Raw genomic sequence first — 24,988 nt, 5'->3', positions numbered from 1 at the left:
AGTGGAACGGAGTCACCCGGCTCGACCCCGGCGGCACCACACAAGCTTCACTCAAACCCCCCCCCCCTTAAAAGCTCGCCCTTTATCGCCCATTCCTTTTAATGCTAACAGTCGAGGCTCAGCGTTGCTCTAAAATTAATTAGTGTTTGAACTAGGCCATTTTATTTTGCCGCCACGGCCGGTCCAGACGCGGGGCAAGCGGCTTTCCTTTATTACTTATAAATAAACAGAAGTATATCAGTTACCGCAGCAGCGTGTCAGGGGCCTCATAAACAGCGGCGGCAGTTAGCGCGTGGTTTCACTTGATTACCTTTTCCATTACCGTCCTTTATAATCCATGTGGGAGAGTGAATTTGTTCCCATTTAACAATGTGCTGGAAATATTGAGATGGAGCTTGTTTAATCTGCCGGCTGTGACGAGACGCCGCCGTTTTTGCTGAGTTCCCTCACTTTCCCGGCTGACATTTGTGGAAGTGAGAGGTCCTGTAGTCAAGAATCAGGGACTCATCCCACAGCACGAAGACTGAGATCTGGATCTGTTTCACGTTTATGGTTAATTCATTTGTTTGGGTGGTAGTAGCCTAGTGGGTAACACACTCGCCTATGAACCAGAAGACCCAGGTTCGAATCCCACTTACTACCATTGTGTTCCTGAGCAAGACACTTAACCCTAAATTGCTCCAGGGGGGACTGTCCCTGTAACTACTGATTGTAAGTCGCTCTGGATAAGGGCGTCTGATAAATGCTGTAAATGTAAATGTAAATGTTAATACACCTCATGGTGCATTAACATTGAATTAGAAGTACTACTAGTGGCAGTCAAATAAATTAATCTGTTTAATCACAATAATCGGCCGTGATTCATGATTAATCACAAGTTTAAAACAAAACAAATAAAACAAATACATGTGTGGTATCAGCACAAAGAAATGTATGACAGAATAGAAAAGATTCATTTTACAAATGATGACTGACTGTGCAGTAGAAACAGGCTCAGTGGCTGCTGGCCATACACTTTTTTTGTGCACATTTTTGTTTGGTCGAGTTTGAGGAAATCAGAAATCTTAATTTCTATGATGCTCAAATCTCAACCATGTGGGTTTGGCTGGATTATAAAACCCTCATGCAGATGAGACCCAAATGTTCTTGCTATCTGGGTAGATAAAGCCCTGACGTGCTTAACTGTTTTTGCCCTTTCGGGTGAGGAAATGGCTGTGAAATGTAATTACGATGGTCTCATATCTGCCTTGATCAAACAATTTGTGCGCATGAACATGAAATTCTCAAAGGCGAGTTAAGCACACTGCCGTACGTGTTTGTTGAACCTTTTTAGGAAGTCTGAGTAATGGCGTGCTAGTAGTGTTAAATGTCTGTTCCACAAGGCCATTACAGACGGTCATCTGTTCACTCAGCTTTATGGCAATTTCAATAAGTGGAATTTAATGCTGCTGCTTTGAGGCAGAACTATAGTTAATTGAGGGAAAAAGTAAAACAAATGCATGCACTCAAACTTTATCAATGACAAACAAATAATTCTGTGTATATACCCAAAACATATATTTGTAAATGTCAAATGCTGATAAAAAAAAAGCAATTTGTTGTGGGCCTGATAATCATGATTTATTTTTTTTATCAGGTTTTGATAACATCATCAAGAAAATCGCTGTCCACTGGAATTACAGTAATTAACACAATTATTTAATTGCATTGCCAAACAGCATTCTATAGTATTAATAAAAGAAAGCAATCTCTTCCGGGGAATATAAACCATCAACAGGTCACAGTTACCTAGTAACAAATTTAAAGGGAAATATAAAGCACCTTTCATCTTATATTTTAATATTAATTTCAAATTCAATTGGTCGCAGGTGTGAGGTTGAGCCAATATAACCAAGCTTATTTTAGAACCACAGCAAACAATTATTTTTTTTCAAAAAGTATTAGATGACATTTTGAACTCACACTAACTGCTGTAATGTGAAAAAATATACAGATTTTTTGTCATGGTAACACTGAGAACAAGTGTTTTTGGCACGCAATCTCTTTATTTGGAGGGCAGATACTGACACTGAGAAAAAAAATGCTTTATATTTATGGACACACAACTATATTTAATATTGCTGTATTTAAGTAGATTACTATGACACCGATATGCATCTGCTTTGGATTTATTCTCAGAAATGAAAGTTTTTTATTATAGGAGTATATTGACTTGTGTCTGGGACAGGACCCTGTAATGTGTGTATTTGCACGCACAATACATGTACTACAGTATGTGTACCTTTGGGCCCACAGGCACTATGAGGCTCGCTAATTCAACTTTTTTATAGTTTTGGAAATGTATACCTTGGAAAATAGAAGTGGACTCCTCCTGTACCCTTAGATCATTACAATCATTTAAAACAATTAAAAGTCTTTCCACCCCCTAAAAGTCTTTTTCAGCCCCTAAAAGGTCCTTTAGTACAGTAAATGCTGGCCTGATCCCAATTGATATTCAGACGCAGACAGACCCTGTCAGGTGCAATTTGCATTCCTGTGGTGCAGAGGACATGAGGACTGGACGTGACGGGCCAGAATGTAATTACTTTCATCTGTTTTAAAGCAAATAAAATAACCTGCGAGATTAGTTGACATGAGTCCCCGCTCCCTGTATTCATCTGTCACGGCCACTTTTGCTGCGGCCTCTGTTAGGTGATGGTAATGTCCGCATTGCATCCACAAATGTCACATCCCACATCCTGCTGTGCGGCATTGCAGAGGGAAAGCTGCTGTGTGCCCCCCCCCGTTGCATAGGTGAGCAGACTAAGCCTCAGATGAGTGCATGGAACCACATTAATTAAAGAACTTTTCTGCCGTTTGCCTTACAGAAGATCCGCTTCCTGTCCACCCTCCACTGGAAAGTTTGTTTTGATGTTTTTTTAAATGTTAAACTGATTTAATCAGATTTAAGTACCTCGCCTTAGGAACAAAGCTAGGGGACAAAGAATAAATAAATAAATTATCTCAAGTGCCATAAGACTCCTCTGGCTCAGTGGTTACTTAGACATTCTGAACATTGATGCGAGGAATTAAGAGAGAAGAATAGAATAGAGACAATCCCCTCCAGATAATATTAACCAAACACTCGACATTTTGTCAAATATCATAATAAAAAACAAAAAAACAAAAAAACAAGGCAAGTTAATGTCAAGAGGGGGAGGAGTGTTATTATATCACAGAAAAAATAATCTTGTTTCGACACACAACGAGCGTCACTCAGTCACAGTGATTTTTATTATGAACAATGATAAAAAAACCAACGAGCCTCTAAGATGTCTTTTGTTGGTTGGAAGGCTGAGGGGTCTTGATTGTGTTTGTGGCTCTTTTTGGAGACCCTCAGTGGGTTATACCACCATTGGTCATTTGTCAACAGCTGCTAAAGGGGTCAGGATTAAACTCTTCCAAACTTCTTCTTCACTTTTCAACAATTACAGTAAATCTGGTGAACACCACCCATGGGATGGTTGGGGGTCTGAGGAGGCTTTTCAGCTCATGCCACAACTGCTGCTGGGTAATTAGCAATCCAAGCCGATTGGAATGTGTTGAGTTTTGTTGCTTGTGTCGCTTTCTTCTGTGAGTTAAAATTAAAGCAGACAAGGCTTAGAATAAGAAGATGAGTGGAGGCAGAAGATTGGAAGCGGTTGGAGGTGGGGGATCATCTACATGCCTGCCGGACCCTGCTAAGAATTTAATCTGCGGCGCGCAGAGAATACAAGCAATCCGGTAATTGTCTCTGACCTTGACACCGGCGGCAAGGTCACGGGGGGAGTCTGGGTATTTGCATGTCACTGAAGGAGCCCAGAGGAACTCTACCTGCTTCATGTTCTGACGTCGGGAGGAAGTCGATGCGGCTCAACCCGGGTCAGAGGATGAACGGAAGCCCCCCGTGGGATGATTATCTGGTAGAATATGAACTCCATCCTCTCCTGTTGTGAATATCAGTAAATAGCAGCCGTTACTCAGTACGTGCACTTTGCAGCGAATTGCCAGGCTTTTATGGGTTTTCTGTACAGATTGGAGACGTGGATACAAACCTATGGTGGAATGCATGATTCCGATCATGAATGTTCACTACTTGTTAGGAGGCACCCAGCTCTCTCTAAACAGTATAGAATATTGATGTAAATATCTTAATAATAAGCAATAATATAACATGATTGACTACAGGACCCATAGTGTAGTCTTTGTTAGACCATTTAGATGCAAAAAAGTAAAACAAAATCTTGCCATATGTGGCTTTGTTCCTGCGTGGAAGCAGTTTTTTTTTAACAAAACAAGCTTCAAAACAAGTGAACAGTGAATCGTAAATGGAACTGAATCATGAGTTGAGTTTATCGTTACATGCTTACCAGATATTGTAACTGGGTGGTGAGTTTTGTAACTTCACCTGTTCACATCTGTTCACATCTGAGGTTCCAAAAAGACATTTGGTATGACGTTGGGGAATGTTCTCTTTGCACTGAGGATCTTGTGACAGTTTCTTAATGTCTGTGAATGCACAGCCCTCAGCCTCTTCATCCTCCCCTCTTTTCAATTTTCTGCTGCATTTTGACTTTGTGGGAGAGTTTGCACATTTGCTGACCTGTGGCGTGGTTTCAGCCCAGACTGGCCCAGTCTGACCCAACCTGGAACTCAACCGTGCCACTTCCTCCTACACACAAATCCACACTCTGACCCATTCTGGCAGGCGTGGTCCCTCCCACACTCCTGGCCCTGGAAAGATCAATTCAAGGTGGAGAGGCTGCAAGACTCAGCAGCTTTCGTGCTGCTTTAAGCGCAAATAGATTGAATCAGTGGGAAAACAGAAGGCTTTATGTGTCAGGTGTGTGTGTGTCAGTGTGGAGCATAGTGCTGGGTGGGGTGATGTGATGTGAACCCCAACAAAGAGGAAATTTGTGAGATTTTATGATATTTGTCTCATACTGCATAACAGTTGTATTTTGTTTATAGATATGATAATCAAGCCATCACTAGAGAAAATGTCATCTTTTGCTTGGGATGTTTATTCTCTGCAATTCAGAACTGATTTGACAATGGAGTTACTCTCATGGCAAAAATGATGACATCGCCACCATTCTCTGCCACTGACCATGTCATATCCTTCACGTTCCCACAGGGTGCATAAGAATGACACACTCAAGATAGTTTAAATTTTGACTTTTATATAGTTGAATGGTCACAGTTTATGCACTGCACCGTACAAAAAGAGTTCTAAAATACCCCAAACTGCAACACTGTGTTAGTGCAGAGCTGAGGTGAAGACCTGAGAACTCAGGATTTTCTTGTGTTTTCATTTTGGTTTGATTACATTGTGATAGATGTACAATACGTGTAGTAAATGGTCTTCTTTTTGCATCATAATAGCATCACCACCTATATGTTGTTTTATGCATGTTTTGCAGTGTCTCATGGATTGGACGGTGACCCCTGCCGAAAGAGGTACTGTGGGAGAGGACGCCAGTGTGTGGTGTCCGAGGTGACGGGCCAGGCTGAATGCAGGTGCCAGGAGAAATGCCACTCCAGCTTCGTGCCCGTGTGCGGGTCAGATGGCAAGTTCTACGAGAACCACTGCGAGGTGTACCGCACATCCTGCCTGCAGAAGCGGAGGATCTTCATCATACACAGCAAAGACTGCTTCTTTAAAGGTAAGTCCCTTAACTCGTCCTCCATGGCTCAAACTGTGGTCAAATATGCTTGTGTACCAAATGTACACCTTTTACTGTGAAGTAAATGAAATTCAAATGCTAAGTTCATCTTAGCTGTAGAGACACATGGATAATAGGTTGTATTCATCTCGTTTATTAATTACAAGTGTGCGCCAGCCCTGATTATTCATTTATGCAAACTAATGAATGAAAGATAATGAAAGACAATTATGAATATTAAATTGGCACAACATAAAAAAAATTGCTCCCCCTATGAGGATGGTCTAGGAATTTATATTCAATGTGGTACATATAAAAGCAAATAAATAACACATAATTCTGCATATGTTAAATATTGGCTTTTAACAAAAGGTAGAAACACATTAAATACATGCATCTGTGCATATTTCTGTTTTCACTTACTGCTGATTTGAGAAAGAATCTGGATTTTCTAATTAAACATTTTTTGTTTAGCTTAGATGGCAGAACATTTTTTTTTTTTGGGGGGGGGGGGGGGGGGGGGGGGGGTGCTTATTTGTGAGCTTTTTTTGTCACTGGAAAATTTTGCAGAATGATTTTCATGATTATAATCAGAGAGATGTCTCAAAACCCCAAAACATTTTCACTCTCCTTTTTATCAAATTGGAATGATGTTGCATAAATGGATTTGCATTCTTTGCACGCATTTGCATTTATGGATTTTATCCGTGTAAATATTGCACTCATATCTGACACCAGTCTACAGATATACAAGTCTGTTTGTGTTTTATGTAAATCTCACATTCCAGCGATCATGGTTCCATACCTAAATGTGTCTAACTCAAGGTCGTTGGCAGCCAGACGAAGAGCGATAATTATCGGAAATGCCTTAAGCAACGTAAGCAGCAGCCAACCTGGGCTGTTTACCCTGGTGTCATGCAAAGCAGGCACGGGATTACTCGGGCGCTGCCTTCACATGAGTGGAGGTGGAGGAGGAAAAAAACACTCAGTCATTTCAAAATAGAGGCGAAAAATATTCTCGGCTGACTATGCCATGCATGCTTACTCCAAATTAGGCAGGTGGTCAGTTGCAACATCGCAAACCATCGCAGCTCCGGCGGCAGACATTCCTATCATGAGCAGCGGGTAAATGTCAGCGTGGCTTTTATTTATTTATCTTTCTCAGTCAGATGGGAGGTGGAGCTAGAGGAAGAGTGGAATCCATATGGTGATATGGAGGTAGGGGAGATGAAGCGTGCATTTGGAAGCAGCACCGAGATGTGCAGCGTCTGTGAAAACATCAACATTGTATAAAATGAAATGCTTTTAGACTGTTGTACAATGAACTTTTTAAAAGCTTTTTGGTGTGCCTTACACTCTAAAACTATAAGAAACTATGCTTATTGTTTAGAGGGGGGTAGTTAGAGCTTGAGACCAGATGCCCTATCTGCATTATCATAACCCCTCTAAAATGCTCTTTCCCTTATCCTCACAGTAAAGCAGACAGTTTGTCCTCCTCTCGGGACGTCGTTTATCTGATGCTGGCTAGGTGCAATTTCCTGCAGCCTCTGTGGCAGGGACTGTGTCAGATCAGGGCAGCTCCCATTACCAGCACGTCTCGCTGCTCTGCTCAATATATTGATGCCAGCATACACTGGTATTGAAATCTCTGTGATACATGCACTGTATTGTCTTCACTGTGAAGTAGCTGCCAGTACCGATCACTAGTGCGCGTTGTTCTGATTAATCGAACGTGGCAACTCTGACTGATGGGTTTCGTATGAACTGTTACAATTTTTATTGTTCTTTGCAGACTTTGAATTTTCTGTAGGTGTGAGCGTGTAAGTAAATGGTGTCTGGTGCCCCACCCTGATCAGTTATGGACAGTCGGTGGGTGATTATTTTTTTGCATTGCAGTGATGAGCTACATATCGGTGAAAGTTAAAGAAAAGATTCTTATAGTTGGTCAGTTAAGTTCCAGATTCTACATGCAAGTGTCAAGTGTCAGAATGTCACTGAAAGGAAGGCTTGTCCGCATTTCTTAGCGTTGTGTGATGTTCTTGTCTCAGCCAATTGAACGATGCAGCCCTTTCCCTGATGGCCGTGTGCCCCTGACATTATCTATCATAAGTGACTGTTGATATTGCCTTGACAGGCTGCAATCTCCAGGAAGCCCTTAAAAAAAGGCATGGCCAGCTTTGCTTTTAACAGCTGCAGATGAAGAGGAGGATGAAAACAGTGGAGATGATAGGCTGAGGGCTATTGATCTTCCCCTTCCACTGCTCCTCCTTCCCCACCTTGGTCTGCTACCAGCTCATCCCACTGCTCTTTTCTCCCCTCGTGCTCTTTCAACACTCCTTTTTGATGCCAATTGCAGCTGGTCTGCCATTCAGTGGTATCGATGTAAACCTTCAGCTTTTGGCTTTGTAGCCTCTGACAGGGTACAGACATGATTGTGTGGAGAGGGGTCGGGAGAATTATCACGCTGGCTTTCAGTCCCTTTTGCACTCTGAGAGAAGTGGTTGGTCTCAAATGGCTGGCAAAAAATGCCCCTAAAAGCGACTCCTTTCACACACACACACACACACACACACACTCACATATACATAAATATGATGTATATTTATGGCCCATTATATGCAGAGGGGTGGCAAAAAACAGTACAACCTGTGTCATAATTTTGCTGTCACAGCTCAACTGTCCCCTTAGAGGGAAAAGTCACTGCAGATCAATACAAAATGTTTTTGAACAATCACCTTGATCCTGTGATGAAACATTTTTATCCAGCTTGGGGGTCTTTGCCCCCACACATAGAAAATGAGTGGCACTGAATGGTGGATGGGTATAAAATTATGTAAATTAGCATGTTTTGTAAAATTTATCTAAACCTTTTATGCTTTCTTTTACATTTTCATATTTTTTTGCATGCAAGCCGATTCTTTTGCTCCATAATAATCTTCCATTAAGCTGAGATAGGGATAATTCATATCTCAGTATATGGAGAATTTCATTGGTGTCTAGACTATATTTAATAACCAACATTTGTTTAATTAAATATATTACACATAAAATGCTTACTTATATTTTACATTTAATTTAGGGTTTTCCAGTGTCGTACAGCACTTGCTTCAAGTTTTCTTTTTTTTTTGTGCTCAAAGTTTTACTCCAAGCTGCAGTTCATTTCAAGCAATCTGCACTCTTAACATTTCTCTTGAGCCAAAGACATTATCTCATCAAGCCATTTAAAGCAAGCAGACAGAGCTGACCCCTCCCTCAGCAGTAATCCAATTAAGCAGCGTTTCACTTTACAAACTCAACAACAAAAACTGCTTTTACTTGTTCTCGGTCCAACGCAAATGAGGGCCCTCAATCTATCTTCACTTGATAATTAAACAGTTGCAGCATGGCAGGTCACCTTGTTTCGCAACCCCTCTTTAATTAGAACGCGTCCACCAAAATGGCAGAAAAGGAGGTGGCCGCGACGGCTATTTAAATATCTTTCATCTCCACCCGTCTAAAAGTGGCAGGCGGCGCCCCTCAAAGTGTGGGGCTAAGCGCATGGCCCAGCGGGGGGTCTGTGAAGCCGGAACGCTGACCACTTCCTCCACCTCGACGGCGGTGGCCCCCACAACCTCGGGCTCCCTCACAGTCGGCGGGACTGAACCGATGCCCGCCAGGATGCCACGTAGCACAATTAATTTTGGAGAGGGTCAAGAGGAACTTAGATCCTTTCTGTGGTCCAGACGGAGAGGGGCGTCTCAGAGCCACTTCAGATAATGATCCGTCTCTCATCCTGACTGAGGCATCAGCCGGTGTGGAACCGACCCCCTGGGGTGTGAGCAGCTCGTGGTGCTTAGTTGTTTCCTAACATCATGCAGCATCAACAACAAAATAAGGGAGCGCGAGAGTGCTTATTATTGCTTTTAGCTTCTCTGGTGTCTTTAATGTCTGACTCCTTTGTATGCATATATTTATATAACAGACTTCCTGGCTTCTTGTTTTAAAAGTGGTTACTACTTCAGGGGCAGTTAGTAGTTAATGAGCTGTCCATGGTGCTGAGCTATAAAGTTTAGAACTGCAGCAGGCAGTATGTGACAGTTTTAAATAACTTGGCATTCTAGCAGGATTTTTTTTCCCAGCACCACTGATGCGTGGTTTTCATCTCCATCTTAAAACAACACAGTAGATAAAGTTAATATTTCATTGTTGATTATATCTACATATTATTTAGAAATATGTCATGAATTCCAGGCCATATCAAATATTTAATGTCTTATATATTTCTGGTCATATTTTTTATTGTGTGCATGTATGTGACAGAACCAATAAAAATACAATTATTTACATTTATTGATAAAATTAATAATGTTGAAGGCCTACCTGACCTTAGTCTGTAATTATAATGATGTCTATAAGTCAGTACCAGTTTCAAATCTTTTTGAAAGTTTTCAAATCTTTTGCAGTCCATGCAGAAATAGTTGGAATGATGCGCTATTGACTCTCCTTTGCAGGGCGTCCATTAATCACCGCACGCTGCCTCTAAGGTGTGGGGGCCAGGTGTGACACGAGTGTGACTCTCGCTACAGCACTTTATTTGTTATTGTTTTGTTATTAATGAGTCTCCAATCGACTGCCATCCCTCTTACTCACCCCAAATATGCGCAGTCCCCAGGTCCCGGTGGTCACATGGTCACCTCATTAGCTTGATTTGTCCCCGAAGGATCATTACAAAAGAAAATTTGCTGGCCGAAATGGACAGTCTGTCCCAGTTATAAATGTCCCATGGTCCTGTCTTGGTCCCCAGCCTCGTAAACATCACTCTCTTCCATGGGAAAGGGGAAAACTTCTTTTTTTTCGCCACCTTATGCCGATGGCATTGTTAGGCAGCCCTTCCCATTATTTAGTTGTGTGGACCATGTAGCGGGCGGGAGTCTGCGTCCACGTCTCACATCATTACAGTTCAACGGGGACAAACAGGGGTAACTTTCCTGCTGTTTCATTATTTTAAGGGTAATACAGCAGTCTTACACACTCATTCCACAGGCAAGCAGTCCTTTTGACAGCAACAAGCTCTTTTTCTTTTAGCGTTTTTTTTCCCCACTCTGCAAACAGGCTGTCATTTCTCCCCCTTGTGCCAAGACCCCGGAGCCCTGCACCGAGATGGACCCATACTCTGCTGCCACACAAACACTGCCAAACAACGCAAAATACAATAATCTCCCCCGAAAAGAAATATTTATTCATGACTAAGGGACTTTGACACGCCTGTCATGGTGTCACTCTCACGGTTGGTGTCTTTCAGTGCCGAGCGGCCCGACTGCATTTCACTTTTCAATCGTCCGCCTCTGAGTCGCCATGTGCCCCTGGTAGGGTGAGAACGGTTCACTCCGCCTTCGAATTCCACCTCAAATGCAAATTTGCCCCAACACACCTTTTAAAGGTGAAGTGATTGTCACTTGTGATACACAGCAGCACAGCAGCACAGCATCCCACTGCATTTCCCACTGTTTTCCTGGATTTGAGAAACAGTAATATTTTGTTTGTTTCAGGCTTTATGAACCTTTTGAAAAAGCACATGTGTGTGCAGTGTGTACAGGGGGGGCGGAGCTCTACAAGCAGTGAGGGAGTTGGGTCATCATGGGAGCTTTTCACTTTATGGATTTTGCAGAGGCGCTGCACCGAGAAACAGCAACAAACTGTAAAATGTGTTTGTACCTTTGTCTGCCCCATACAGTCAACAATATGCAGAAAAAATCCCACGCAGCATGCTGTGCCAGGATACAAACCACTCACAGAATTCTGAACAGAAAATACTGGGAAAAGCACTCATCCATCTCTATATAACTTTTTTACAGAACTACCTAGTCTTGTTGTAGCCCAAATAAATACCCAATACCAAGATTTGATTTTACTTTATTATAACATGGTTTATTCCTAAATGACATTTTGATTGGCTAACAGGAGTCGGCCAAGTCCAGGTTCTTGGTAGGTGAGGGGTATTGTCTTTTTTGGTTCCATAGTACTCTATAAAGTGAATCAGCCTTAATGAAGCCTGATTATTACACTGTTTTGTGATTATGTGCATATTTCGAACATATTATATCTATCCATACCTCTCTGCCTTGACTACCACTGGTTTCTTTGTGTAGGGGAATTTTAATGTGCATTCTATGTGAAGTGTGCAATTAATTTAGTCACACAAATCACTGGTTTCACAAGACCAGTCAGTTCATGACTAAATTATTTTTTTTCTGTGTACCTTATTAGGAATATTTGTAGTCATTTATTGCTTATGCCTGTTCTTCATAAACTGGATTCAAGAAAAGTATTCCTCTCTTTTTTGTTAACAATTCTTCCCCTCTCCCAGGTGGAGTGTAGCAGGTGTGGTTCTGCCCTGCTGATATATGGATGTATTTGAAATTTTATTGCAGCTAACACACTCAGATCTTGGCACAGAACTGGAGCGCAGGGTGGGTTTCAGGTGACAAATGGGTTTATATGGCCCGCCCTATTCATTCTGCCAGTCCGGTTAATGGTTCTGTAAAAACATATTGCCATCAGTGCAAAGTCTGAAAAGTTTCCCAATTAAACGTATTACATTCCTGTGTCAGGGCTTCAATTCAATTACAAACCCGCCAGAGAAGAAATAGTTAACATCTCAGTTGTGTGTTCTTAACTGCAACTAACTGCTAACTATTTCATCCAGGTTAATATATCAGTAAAATATTATTATTTTTTTGTATAAAACTAGATTCTTACTACTACCAATACAGACTAGCTCAGATCTCAGTCTGCACCATGACCGAAGTTAACAAAATGCTCTCTAATCAAATCAATGAATTCATTTTGTTTGGAGATTATTCTCATAGAATAAGGGTGGACTTCTTGGTTACAACCAAGATTGTGCATTATAAATGGCACCAGAGACACACAATTAAGTACAAAAATCCAAGAAATGACTGCTGTATAAGTGAGGAAAATTATGGCCTATTTTTCACAGTCAGCCGTGGCCCATTAAAGCTACTTATTGCACAATACATAGAAACCAAACAGGTCAATACTCGCTGACAGACACACTTATTTTATGGCCACATGAAAAAATAACAAATAGCAGATGATAAACTTGTAATTTGTGGTATATGGTCCCTGAACTGGCCAAATGTGCTACTAGAATGTATTTTGCATTTTTTTCTTTACTTATTTAAATGATAAATTACATTAAACAATGCATTGTGTTGCTTTTGTGTTGAATGTGTTAAACTGAAGTTATTTTGTCCTCTGTATTATAGCCCAGTTTGTGAGCAAGTATTTGTGTGTGGGAGACAGACACTTGTTTATTTGTCTGGCAGCAGAAAGGAGGTGTGCATCTCAGCGTTGCCCTGAGGCACAAGCTCTGTTTTAAGCTGATCGCAGAAGCTTCTCGTCGGAAGATAGCAGAAGCTGCAGAGAGCCAAAGGCTATCAGGCTTGTGTCGTGAGAAGAACGCCTCTCCACCCACTCATTAAAATATTTCTTTGCATGAAATAAAACCCTGAAACTGAGCCTCTCTGGCGCTCAAAATCAGCATGGCTTCTTCAGAGGTTTAAATGAGTGGAGCGTTCAGCTAAGGGGAGATGTTGCTATCAAGGAAGGTCAATACAAACCACCTTTTAGCATATGATTTAAACATTTTCATTCTAATGAATGGCCATCACTGATTACTTGATGTAAATCATAATCCCTAAGATCTAAATCCAAAGGAACTCCACACCAACACACACACCAAATCAGGGGAAATCTTTTTGAAGAATGGTGAGCCTTCTTTAGGTCAGTAAGACACATACAAAATACAACCACATTGGCCGCACTGCTGATAAAAAGCTAAGGCATACAAATGATCCTTTAGTCAGGTAGATTATTCCAAAGACCTGGGACGCGGTCCCCTTTCTATCTCAACTTTGTTTTAGTTGCTTTAGAACAGCTGCAGAATTGTATCTGGCTGAGGATAATATAATGACATTTGTAAACATTATAGTACCTATTGTACCGATTATATCTGTATGGTTTTACTGCATGTACATTTTTTTTCAGTCAACGTCATCAGGTGGGTGATTTTAATTATTGTGAGAGAGATGTGAAAAGATGTGATTCTGACAGGGCGAAATGGAGGCTAGCAGCTGGCTATTATATTTTAAACCTGCACATTTCCTTTAGCTCTCGTAGCATGTACAAAGAAAGACTTAAGATGTACATTGCAAGGGTTTACAGGGTCATTGCTGTATGGAAATGCTGCAGTAAAAATACTGACTGTGTGACTGTCATTTATTTAAATGCACCACACAGCATAACAGTCAGCTCAGAAGAGGCCCAGGCTGAATTCTGTTCTTCTCAGGCCAGTTTGGGCCTAACAGCTCTAATACATACTTTATATAGTCTGCAGTGTTAAGAATAAGACAACAACCTACAACTGATGTAAAATATTTTGCAAATAAAAGATTGTAATTAATAATTTTATTCTTTTAATGTATGTATGCAGGAAGGAATTGGGGTTGGGGGTCCTGACTTGTCATGGACACAGGCAGGGGGGCTCCAGGGAAAAAAGTTTGGGAACCACACATTTAAAAGCGTGGTTACACAAAAAGTGTATTCCAAAATATGATCAGTTGTAGGGTGTTCATGTGGCAAAATTTTGAAGATGTGTCTATAAAATTACATTACTTCTATATCTCCAGCAGAGGAACTGAAAGTGTGCTAATGCTCAACTTGATGCCTCCTGTGTTGTTTTTTTCTTAAAATACTCATAATCAGTCCCTTAGTGCCTTCAGCTGTCACATAAGCAACCAAGAATCTGTCCTTTATGCTCCTATTTATCTATTTTGTCTTCAGTCTGTTCCTCTCTTGGTTTCAGACGTACCGCGGCGTAATGAAATATTACAGACAGTGACAGGTTGAATTACGTTTGATTACGCTCATAAAGACTTGTGTAAATTGAGAACACGCCGGGCCGTTTCATGGCCCAGTTCCTCTGGTGAAGCCCCCCCTCTCTGACCTTGTGCAAGGTAGAGCCTCTCCTCGCTCCATTTTTTGAAATGTGAGCTGTCAGGCAAAATATTTCCACTATGCCAGTCCAGACGTGCGTCCAGGGGCAGTCACGTCGGCCGTAGACGCTGCGCGATATAGCTGTCAAAACGCTCGGGAACGTCCTCCCCAGTCTCCTCCATTCTCTCACCTACACCTACCCATAATCTTAAAAGAAAAAAAATAAATACTAACAACGGATCTTTCATTTTGGCCCTTTCACAGAGAGAAAAAAGTAAAAAAAAAAACGATAATCTTTGCTCTGATATTTTGGTGTCTATTGAAGGTTTAATTTTCCTTTCTGCAACGTTGGCATATGGGGATAATTCTTTCCGGAGTTTCAACAGGTCGGAGGGGAGAGAGATATGGATTTTACAATAAAAGGGGAACATTTCATTTTTGTGGGTTTTTTTTCCTCTTTTGACCTTTCACTAACTTGGCTGACTGACTTTTTAAGCGGAAGTCTCTTGTCGTGGCTTCACAGTCATCAGAGATAATCAGATTGGTAGACTGAATATAAATAAAGGCCATGTCTGACAGACTGTGTTCCGTCTAATGAATGAACCCACAGAGACAGACTGTTGGCTGGCTGACTTGTAATAACAGGCAAAATATTGTTGCTCTTTTAAAACAATACTTCCAACACATTATCATTACTTACCACTGACTCATTGTGTTAAACAATGCCTTTAATTCTGCTAAAAGGTGTTTTTAATAGTTACTGCACTAAATGTCATGTAGTTACGGAATCTTAGAAGGAACTGTACAGTTGTGGCCAAACATTTTGAGAAGGACACAAATATTGTTTTTCACAGTGAAGTTTGCTGCTTCAGTGTTTTCAGATCTTTTGTCAGTTGTTTCTGTGATGTATTGAAGTATAATTGCAATTTTAATTTTATAAGTTTCAAAGGCTTTTATCAACAATTACTTCAGGTTTATGCAAAGAGTCAATATTTGCAGTTTTGGCCACATTTTTGGGTTAGGGTCTGGGGAGTTTCCTGGCCATGGACCCAAAATTTTGTTCTTTGACCTCATGACACAGTGCTCCATCATGCAGGAGCATGATTCTTTATTCATGGCTGTGTTCTCGGGCAAATTGTGAGTGAGCCCACTTCCTTGGATTAGAAGTAGCCCCACACATAAATGGTCTCAGGATGCTTTACTGAGACAGGGCTGATAGCAGCGCACGGATAATCATTTTGAATTCACCCCAGTCCTCAGCAGTCCAATCCCTGTACCTTTTGCAGAATATCAGTCTGTCATTGATGTTTTTCTTGTAGAGAAGTGGCTTTTCGCTGCCCCTCTTGACTGCCCTCCGAGATTCTTCGCCTCACTGTGCGTGCAGATGAACTCACACCTGCCTGCTGCCGTTCCTGAGCAAGCTCTGCACTGGTGGCACCCCAATCCCACAGCCGAATTATCTTTAGGAGACGGTCCTGGCACTTGCTGAATTTATTTGGGCACCCTGAGGCCTTCAAGAAACACCTCCCTCCTTGAAGTTTTTGATGATCCGATAAATGGTTGATTTAGGCCAACATTTTGGCCACAACTGTACATGGTGCTTAATTAGATGAGTCATTTTAAGTCATTTTCTGCCTCTTTCTTTAATGTCTGGAGGACTGGTGGCATCCGGTTGATGTGAGCACTTGTGGGGCTCTCTAGCTGAGCTGGCTGCACACTACCCACCTGCTTGGGGGTCCTCAGTCAGTGGGGTGGCAAAAATGAGGTTAGATTCGGAGAGGTGGGCTTCCCCAGTGATGGATCCTGCAGTGCGGGTGCAAGTGGGCGAGTGTTTGTGACTTTCAGACACCACATGTCCACCTTCTCAAAATGGCGCGAGGGCAAACAGGAACAAACAGGCATCACACTGGGTTGAGGACAGACACTGGGAGTGAGAGAGGGCACATCAATGACCGTGGCCTCACAACAATGCAGGTCTTTATCAAAAAGTAGCTTCGGTATCTCTTTCAGGACTATTGGGAAACCATCCCCATTGTCTAACTTAGGGTTGGTGATAGAGTAGGAAATGCTGGCAGCACAGCCAACAGTGTTTTGTGCTTTGTAGAAGAAAACAGAGGTTACATAAAAATCTTTCATATTTTAGACTCTTTAATGCGCAAATAGTAAGAAAAATGAAGACCCATCAACCAGGTGTTTTACAATAAAGTAAAATAGAATTAAAATATGACCTGATGCAGGAACCTTGCCATTTATTGCTGTGTGTAGAAAATAAAAGTGGTGTATGCCAACAAATCATAAGGGAGAATGTCAACATGAGTCGCTCCACAGACTAACAGTGTCTGACGTGTTTAAGCTTTGCATGTTGCCGTGCCACATCATGAAGTTGACATCACATTGAAGCTGTTGCTGCCCTTCGTCCTCTTCTGGAACCACACAGATTCAAAATTAAACCCTAGTGTTCAAACCCTTTTTTTGTGCATTTTTTAACGCAATGAGACTCAGTAGAAATGCACAGCAGAGATCTGTTGAATTCAGCTGTCGATATTTTTCTTTCCCTGAGATCCCCATCCATTGTAGGGCCTACTGGCCTCTCACGCGCACACAGGAGCGGGACTGCATTTTAATATTCCCTGCATGGAGCAGAGACCTCTCTTCCTCTCATCTCCCCGGGAGCACTGAGAAAAATTAGCGCTAATGTCTAGTGACACCGTGGCCTTTGCTATCATTAGGGACTGCAGTGTCTATGCTGCTGGAGAGGCACCTTGGCACGTACTGAATATCGAGAGCCAGCCCAGCCATAATCCACTCGTCTTGAGAAAAAGATGCACACTTTCGAGGATTTAGCCACTGATGTTCATGTTCGTTTCCCTCAGATATAAGTATGTAATATTATACTAAAATAATCATTCTCTACCATCATCTTTAACCCTAAGATCCTATATATCTTTGATCTCAGAATCAGAAAACTTTATTAATCCTGAAGAAAAGGATTTTTTTCAGATTTGTGTAGTTCTTTGTTCTGGGTTACTGAAATAATGAAACAATAAAGGTTTTTGTTGGTTAAAAATGTATGTTTAGTTAATAAACCTTTAAAATAGTAGACAACATGTAAGTATATGTTTTCAATCCATGTTTAAAAGCAGTGCAGTATTTAGAATCTAGTGTGCATTTAGTATCTAGTGTGAAGTATATACATCTAGTGTGATGTCTAATATATATAGATATGAAAAAGCTGTTTTCTGTGCTCAAACACAGATATGGATGACTGCCTATAACATTTTATTGAACCCACATGCTTGAAAATGATGTAAATCCTTATAAAAGTATGTGTTCTCAAATGTGGAATGCGTGAAGGAATGTGTGAAACAGTCACCACCCCCTATCCCACCACTTATAGGAACTGCAAATAATAATAATAAAAAAAAAATTTGAAACATTATTTATGTATTCTAGGTGAATTCTGAATACACATAGTGTAATTGTACATTTCTGGCAGTGTAATCTCTATTCAGCCATCACTGTTGTGCCAAATTCTTGCTTCTGCTGCTGCATGATCAGGTGAAGGCTCTGTTCTCTGTGTGCTGCTGTAGGAAAAATTAATTTCCCTGGTGAGAGAATTTAAGGGTGGAAATCACCATATCATCCTGCGTATCAGGATCAATCGCAGATCTGTGGCCAACCATTTTTTTTCCCTATTTATTTATTTCCTGAAACGTTTCACCTGTGAGCTGCAATTGTGAATGTAATAATAATCATGTGGACCCCTGTACCCAGTTGGGCGCCACTATTCTCACGACTGAGAGCCGACAGTCATTCCCTGTAACATTCATCATTGCTAACAAGGGTGGAATGTTTTACATATTGTTGTAGATGTTTCTGCCTTATAATGCTTTTTAAAGGGGGTGCATATCGGTGGGCTGAGGCCCGAATCAGTCAGCAGATAAATTTATGCCACAGCTACATGCACGGACGTCATCGGCAACAGGTGTTTGTGCTAAAATTACACCCAGCTTCACGTGACTTCAGAAATTGGTGTTGAGCATAATGTAGGGTTGCATGTGTTTTAATTACCTCAGCTAAAAATCAGGTCTAGCATTTTTTTGCATTTGAGGCAAAAAGGACTCCTGAGGCTGCTGACCTGTCAGCAAAAGGAGGACCAGATAGTCACCTCATTTCCACAAAACTCCAGTTTCAGCTCACCATTAGACTTTCTCTTTTAAAACAACTCCTCTTTTCTAGGTGCTCTGCAAACATTATTCTTTTCTTCCTTCCATTGTCACCTTGGTCCAAAAACCCTGAGTGGTACCACCACTCAATATGGCAGAGCCGGATGACATTATATATTTAACATTATAAAATAAACCATTAAAATCAACATTAGAAATTAGACAGATTGAGGACCTGATTCAACTCCATTCACTCTCAGTAGTGACTTTAAGCCTCTATAGTGACCCTGGAGGTGAATCCAAAACCTGGGCTGTTAATCACCACTGAATGAAACATGTCTCTAAATTAGAGACTGTCTGGCACAATATTAAACTTACCAAGTGATAATATCATTAATAGTAATGATAAACGTTCAGTATAGTGATACATGCTCAGTTTAGTGTCATAATAACAGTACCAGGACCATCATTTCAATAGAATGCAATGATAAAAAACAAATGTGTATAATTTTGTTAGGAAGTACAAAACTATAAATATCAGCTTATCTGCAAGTGCAACAGCCTTAAAAACATTGATTGTGTGCATCATTTTTATTCTCTTGCTTTGTAATATAAGTGAAAGCGAAGGACAGTACTGCAGCACAGCACACGGTGACACAACGAAACGTATCCTCTGCTTTTAACCATCACCCTTGGTGAGCAGTGAGCAGCCATGACAGGAGCTCAGGGAGCAGTGTGTGGGGATGGTGCTTTGCTCAGTGTCACCTCAGTGGCGGATCGAGATACGAACCGGCAACCCGGCATATTCCTGTCTTTAACGATAAATACCTTAAAGTATCACAACTTATTGTACCATCACACAATATGTTGCTCTTGTTTTGGGGGCCTGAGAATTGAGCAACATATCAACCAGAATGAACTTCCTCCATCTGGACCAAGTCAATGTGAGTGACTGTGCCCACGTCGGCCGAATGCTTAATTACTCTAACAGGTGTGTTGCGCCAATGCTAGATTGATGGTACAGCGGTGTACAATTAATTGAGATCCATTATCAATAGCCGCACCGTCGTCTTGCAGATCTCGGTGATTTAATTAAGAGACACACAAGGATCAACAGTGTTAATTACAGATTTACAAGCAGGTAGGGGCACTGGAAATAAATGTCAGCAGCTGCAAGCACTAATGCATCATGCATCCAGAGCAAGTCCGTTGTCATTACGACTGCAGGCCATCATTATGACTCGTGGAACTGATGCCTGACCTGTCAATTCCTGTCAATTTAAGAGAGACGCACAAAGAGGCAATCTATCGCCGCTCAACTTTCTCACACTTAGTTACACACATATGCACACAGATGCAGGAAATTGCAATAAAAAAAGAGAAAAAAAATGAAAAAGACTAATGAGATACAACAGATGTTTCGAGCCACACTTAATCAAACAGCGGGAGCGGCACTTTCCTCACCGAATTATGCCGGTGTTTAATTCCAATTAAACCCAATGCATGGACAAACTCATTTTCTAAGCCAATTACAAATGGAGGGGGATGGTCACCTTTGAACAACCTTTTTTATAAATGCGTACTTCAAAATCCACAATGTTCAAATCTCCCCCGAGCTTCGCTAAGTACCGCCTGCAGTAGAACCTCATCTGTCAGCAAAGTAATTCCTCCACTCCTCGGGGTCATCTTTGAGTAACTGACATGCTCAGAAAAGGGCCTTACACACAAGGCATCTTTTGAAGTACAACAGAAATTTTACTCTAACAAAATATGATTACTGGAAAATAAAATGTGAAAAAAAGAAACAAATTCCTGGAGTATTAGTTGAATAGCTGCCTGGATCCACCAACCCTTTTATAGAGTAATTAATGGGTTATGGGGTTAATTGTTCTAATTTTTAAATGCAGTAATTCAATCTGATGCAGTGTCAAAGCGTGTGAATGTTTGAGTGTTAAATGATGGATTAGGTGGCTGGAAAGAATCGGCTGGATTTTAATAGAGGGTAACAGGTTGATCTGGCTTTGATCAGAGGGCCAGGTTCACGGAGAACCCAGAATAGCGCCTTGGTTCACCTGCTGAGTCGGAGGAACGTGATCGGGCCCCTGCTGCTGTGAACCAGAAGCAAGCTGTTCTCTGCTGCAGTGTTTCATCCAAAGTTGAGACAAAATGTCTATCCTTGTGTCCAGACTGTCAATGGCTTGAGATCTGTTCTATCGACCCTTGGCTTGACGCAAAAGAGCTTACGTTTTTCTAGGTAAGTGAATTGTTTTCTGTGTTGCTGCACCTTAGAAGACTGATGTAAAATGGAGGTCAGCAACATGGTACAAATAATTGAGGGTGAATTTGAGTCTGAATGACTTGTACCATTAATATTCTTGTAACAGAATAATAATTCTGTTTCATTATTACACTATTGTCATATAGTTTTTTAATATCTACAAAGTTCAGTATATAGTATAGGGTACAATAAAATTCATACTTGAGTGTTTCTCCACAGCCAAGACAATTAAAATTAGAGCAGTCACAATAAACTCTCTGTACATTTACCCAATGTAACATTTTTAGTGGCTGTGCAAAGCTTGGGAGAGTTCAGTGTAGAGGATAACGGCAAGTGACAATGCGGAGATGCATGGTAATATTGCATATTAGTATGTATTGAGCAATCTTATAGTGGTGGGTTAGAATCTGTCTCTGAATAAATACACAGAATAAGTATCTATTTAGTGCTTTTTCCCCATCTACTGACAACAAGCCCCTGTATCGTATTGCATTCAAGGTCACATGGTCAGAAATTCAAAATGTAAGCATACATGCAACTGATGGCACTATTTTCATGCTAAGCGCAATTATGTGCTAAGTGTGGGCCTTGTTTGCTAGTGTAAGGTCAGCATCCTCAGGTTTTACATAGATAAAACAAAACACAGATGACTAACTACCATTAATGTTATGCATAATTATTTCTGTCATCTAGCACATAATCTTTAATGATGTTTTTAGTTTAAAATGGGAGGAACTTGATGTTTCACCTCTCTCATGAATGCTGCTTCCTCTGGATGATTTAAACCAGTCCCCGTCATACATTCACATGCATAAACACCAGTAAAGATTGCGTGGCGTTATTGTTTTGTCCATTTAATTATGTAAATCATTAGAACGTCTTATACTACATTTAGCGCCAGCTCAGTAATTGTCCCCTGAATCTCCATCATACTTGATTATAACTGATGTTAATTAATGGCCCAGGAGGTTCAATTCACCTAACAAAGTTTAATAAGTTTCAGATTGAGTTGTTTCTAAAGATGTTATCAATTATATAAAATAATTAGCCAGAATAATTAACTAATTGCTATACATTTGGGAACAAATTACTTACAGCTAATTGAGTGCATTCTTGACCCCGCCTGATTCGATCTGAATCCATTTTCTCCATAAGCCTCCAATGATTTTAGTGTCCCTTGTGGATCATACACATTCCTGCTATGCAAATTATTTATCGCCATAGCAAATGTGCCCTAGGTAATATAATCAGTTTTGTTCAGAGGTCGCCCATCCTCTATTTGTATTCGCCTCTCACCTGGGGGATATGTGCACAAAAGCACTTTGCATGCATTGTGCATGCATCCTTGTGCTTAGTGTGCATGCCTGTGGAAGTGAATAATGGTGTGTATTTTTAAATCCGATAATGAGCAGTCCAGTTTTCATGGGACTGAATCACACCTACAAGGCAGTACTTGTGCTTGTGGTGTGTGTGAGAACAGAAATGAATGTGTAACATGTACTCTTTAAGGATTCACATACTGAACACTTGCAACATGGGAAGCCGAAGCTCTTTCCCGATGCTTCACAGTCAGGGTGGATATAACAGTGAAAAGTGTGAAATAGTGCGATGGATGGCTGATGGTTAGTGGGGTCGCAAATCCCCTGTGGGCTTCTACAGATCTTTCGTTATCCCTTCTGAAGACGTGAAATACCCAACTAAGTCCTCGAAACAAAAAGCCAGTGAGTTGTGTGTGAGAGTGACAGCACCACAGAGTCCCTTTAGGTCTGAAACGTTGCAGTATGTATGCAGCGCCTCTACGAGAGCCGCTGTCTCCGATGCCAGGTCGCAGTAAGAGAGGTGTTGTATGGTGGTCGGACACGATAATTGCCTCTCTGTCTGAGGGCTGCTGGTGTTTGGCTCGTTTGGCAGCTGAGTATAAACCCGTGGTCGAGCTTTTTACAGCAATAATTCATAACCTAATATCATACTCCCTCTGCAATGGCACTAATCGCTATAATAAAGAACTTTAATGACAGCAGGTACTTAGGAAACCGGTAGAGACTGAGGATGTGGCACTGAGGCCTCTACTCTGGAAAACAGGCCTTGAAAGAAAGAGCGGTGTGTAATAAAGAAAGGATAACATATCAGCTGAAAAGCTATGTCTTGTCTGGCTGTCTATTTCTCTCCCACTGTTTCAGACCGAGAGGTTTCATTAGTGCTGAAATGAGTGCTTGAACGTCCTCCCTTCTTATATTAGCATTAAAACATGATGCGTGGCAACAACAGCGTCCATTTACTTCCCTTACTTCCCTACACAGCCCCGTGATTGCAGAGAGCATTTGCTTGGAAAAGGAAGTAAATGCTTGTCTGAATGTCTCTGGGGACTATTTCCTGTTCTATCGTCCCTCCCTGAAGCCTCAATTACTGTGAAAGGCCAGCCTAGTCATTACAGCAGAAATTTTAATTTCCCCTCTGAAACGGCAAATTATTGTATAAAACATTGCATTTAAAATGCTGATTTATCAGGAGCACCCAAGGAATTGGGTTGAGGGCTGGTGCATGAACGATGAAACGTGTAGATAATCATGGCAGATCAAAAACACACTTTCTGGAGTAACCTACAAAATGTTTCGGCAAGAAGTGGACAAAGGGAAAAATGGCCTATTTTAATGTTTGTTTGTTTTTGCCACATATTGTGCTGGACATTCCAATAAATCAATTCCTCTCCCATGCATGTTTCTGGAACGAGACGAAATTATTTTTTATCTTTTTAATTCTTAATTCTCCATAACTGAACTTCGTTGTCTGAATGACCTTCTGTCTTTTTTTCTTTTTTTTTTGTTACATTCTCATATAGTTTACTTCTAGTTTATGTACCCTTGTTTCAGTCCAGGCACAGGTGTCCCACCAATAAGACCAATGCATTTTTATAACTCATGAGACTGAAAGGGTAAGGGAAGTCCAGATGGAAGAGCAGCTCGGATATTTGGCTGGAATTGGTGGTGCTGGATGTCATTTTCTTTCTTAGAGTTCTTCTCTTTTGGGGACAAGGCAGACTGCATTCATGAAAGTCAATGGCAGGTTCATGGCTGTACTCAGTAGGTTTGCAGTCAAGGAGCGCTCAGACAAATGGGTCCTGCCATTCCCATTGTTTGTTCTTTCGAGTGCATAATTCAGTGTCCAGTGCTCTACTGCTTCTCTCAAAAAAAGAAAAGAAAAACAGAGGAAGTATTTTGCCCCTGAAGACTATGACACCCAGAGCATGGATGGACACCATTAGCGAGCCAACTTGAGATCTGTCACACAGTCATTGTCATATGGGGTCACAACTTGCAGACTTCATTCTCCATTCATAGACCCATCATTCACAGTCTGTGCCCATGAGCATCAGATATTAGGAGCTCAGACAGTTTTCTCTGGATGGCAGTGAAACAAGCCCACCTAACCTTTGTGCAATTATATGTTCTGCTATAGGGGTGGTACTGGGGTTAGTGGGGCTCATTCTGCCTCAAATAGCCCAAACACATGATTTCGAGATAGAGATTGGTAGAGATCGCTATGACTCAGGGTTTACAAAATACAAAGTGCATGGATGGAGAGTAGATTTAGTCTATAATAGTTACAAATTTTCTCATGAACCAAGTTTTCACTTCTAGGAAAGTGTATGACAAAAGACAATTTTAGCCCCCACACACTCTCAGTCCTCAAGCATACAAAATATATAGTAAGTCAACACACCAGCCATTTATTCATCCGGCCCTGCCAGGTGGGTAATTGGGATCGTGTGGCACCTTGCTAGTGGATTTTTAAGGATTATCTCCAAATCCATTAGCTGGCTATGGGGCTGGAGTGCGGCTAGCTCATTAGTGTTGCTGATGAAT

General features: G+C 41.2%; 1 protein-coding gene across 2 annotated transcripts in view; it reads left to right on the top strand.

Annotated features, from left to right (window-relative positions):
- fstl4 (follistatin-like 4) overlaps positions 1 to 24,988 on the top strand; it is a 116,243-nt gene that overhangs the window by 38,435 nt on the left and 52,820 nt on the right. For both annotated transcript variants that reach the window (XM_028984667.1, XM_028984666.1), the window contains exon 4: positions 5,442 to 5,684. In XM_028984667.1, the coding sequence (XP_028840500.1) occupies positions 5,442 to 5,684 (243 nt within the window). The remainder of the gene's footprint in view (positions 1 to 5,441; positions 5,685 to 24,988) is intronic.

This window comes from Denticeps clupeoides, chromosome 6 (genome assembly GCF_900700375.1).
Source record: "Denticeps clupeoides chromosome 6, fDenClu1.1, whole genome shotgun sequence".
NCBI classification, from domain to species: domain Eukaryota; kingdom Metazoa; phylum Chordata; class Actinopteri; order Clupeiformes; family Denticipitidae; genus Denticeps; species Denticeps clupeoides.
This window is presented reverse-complemented; position numbering and strand designations above follow the sequence as displayed.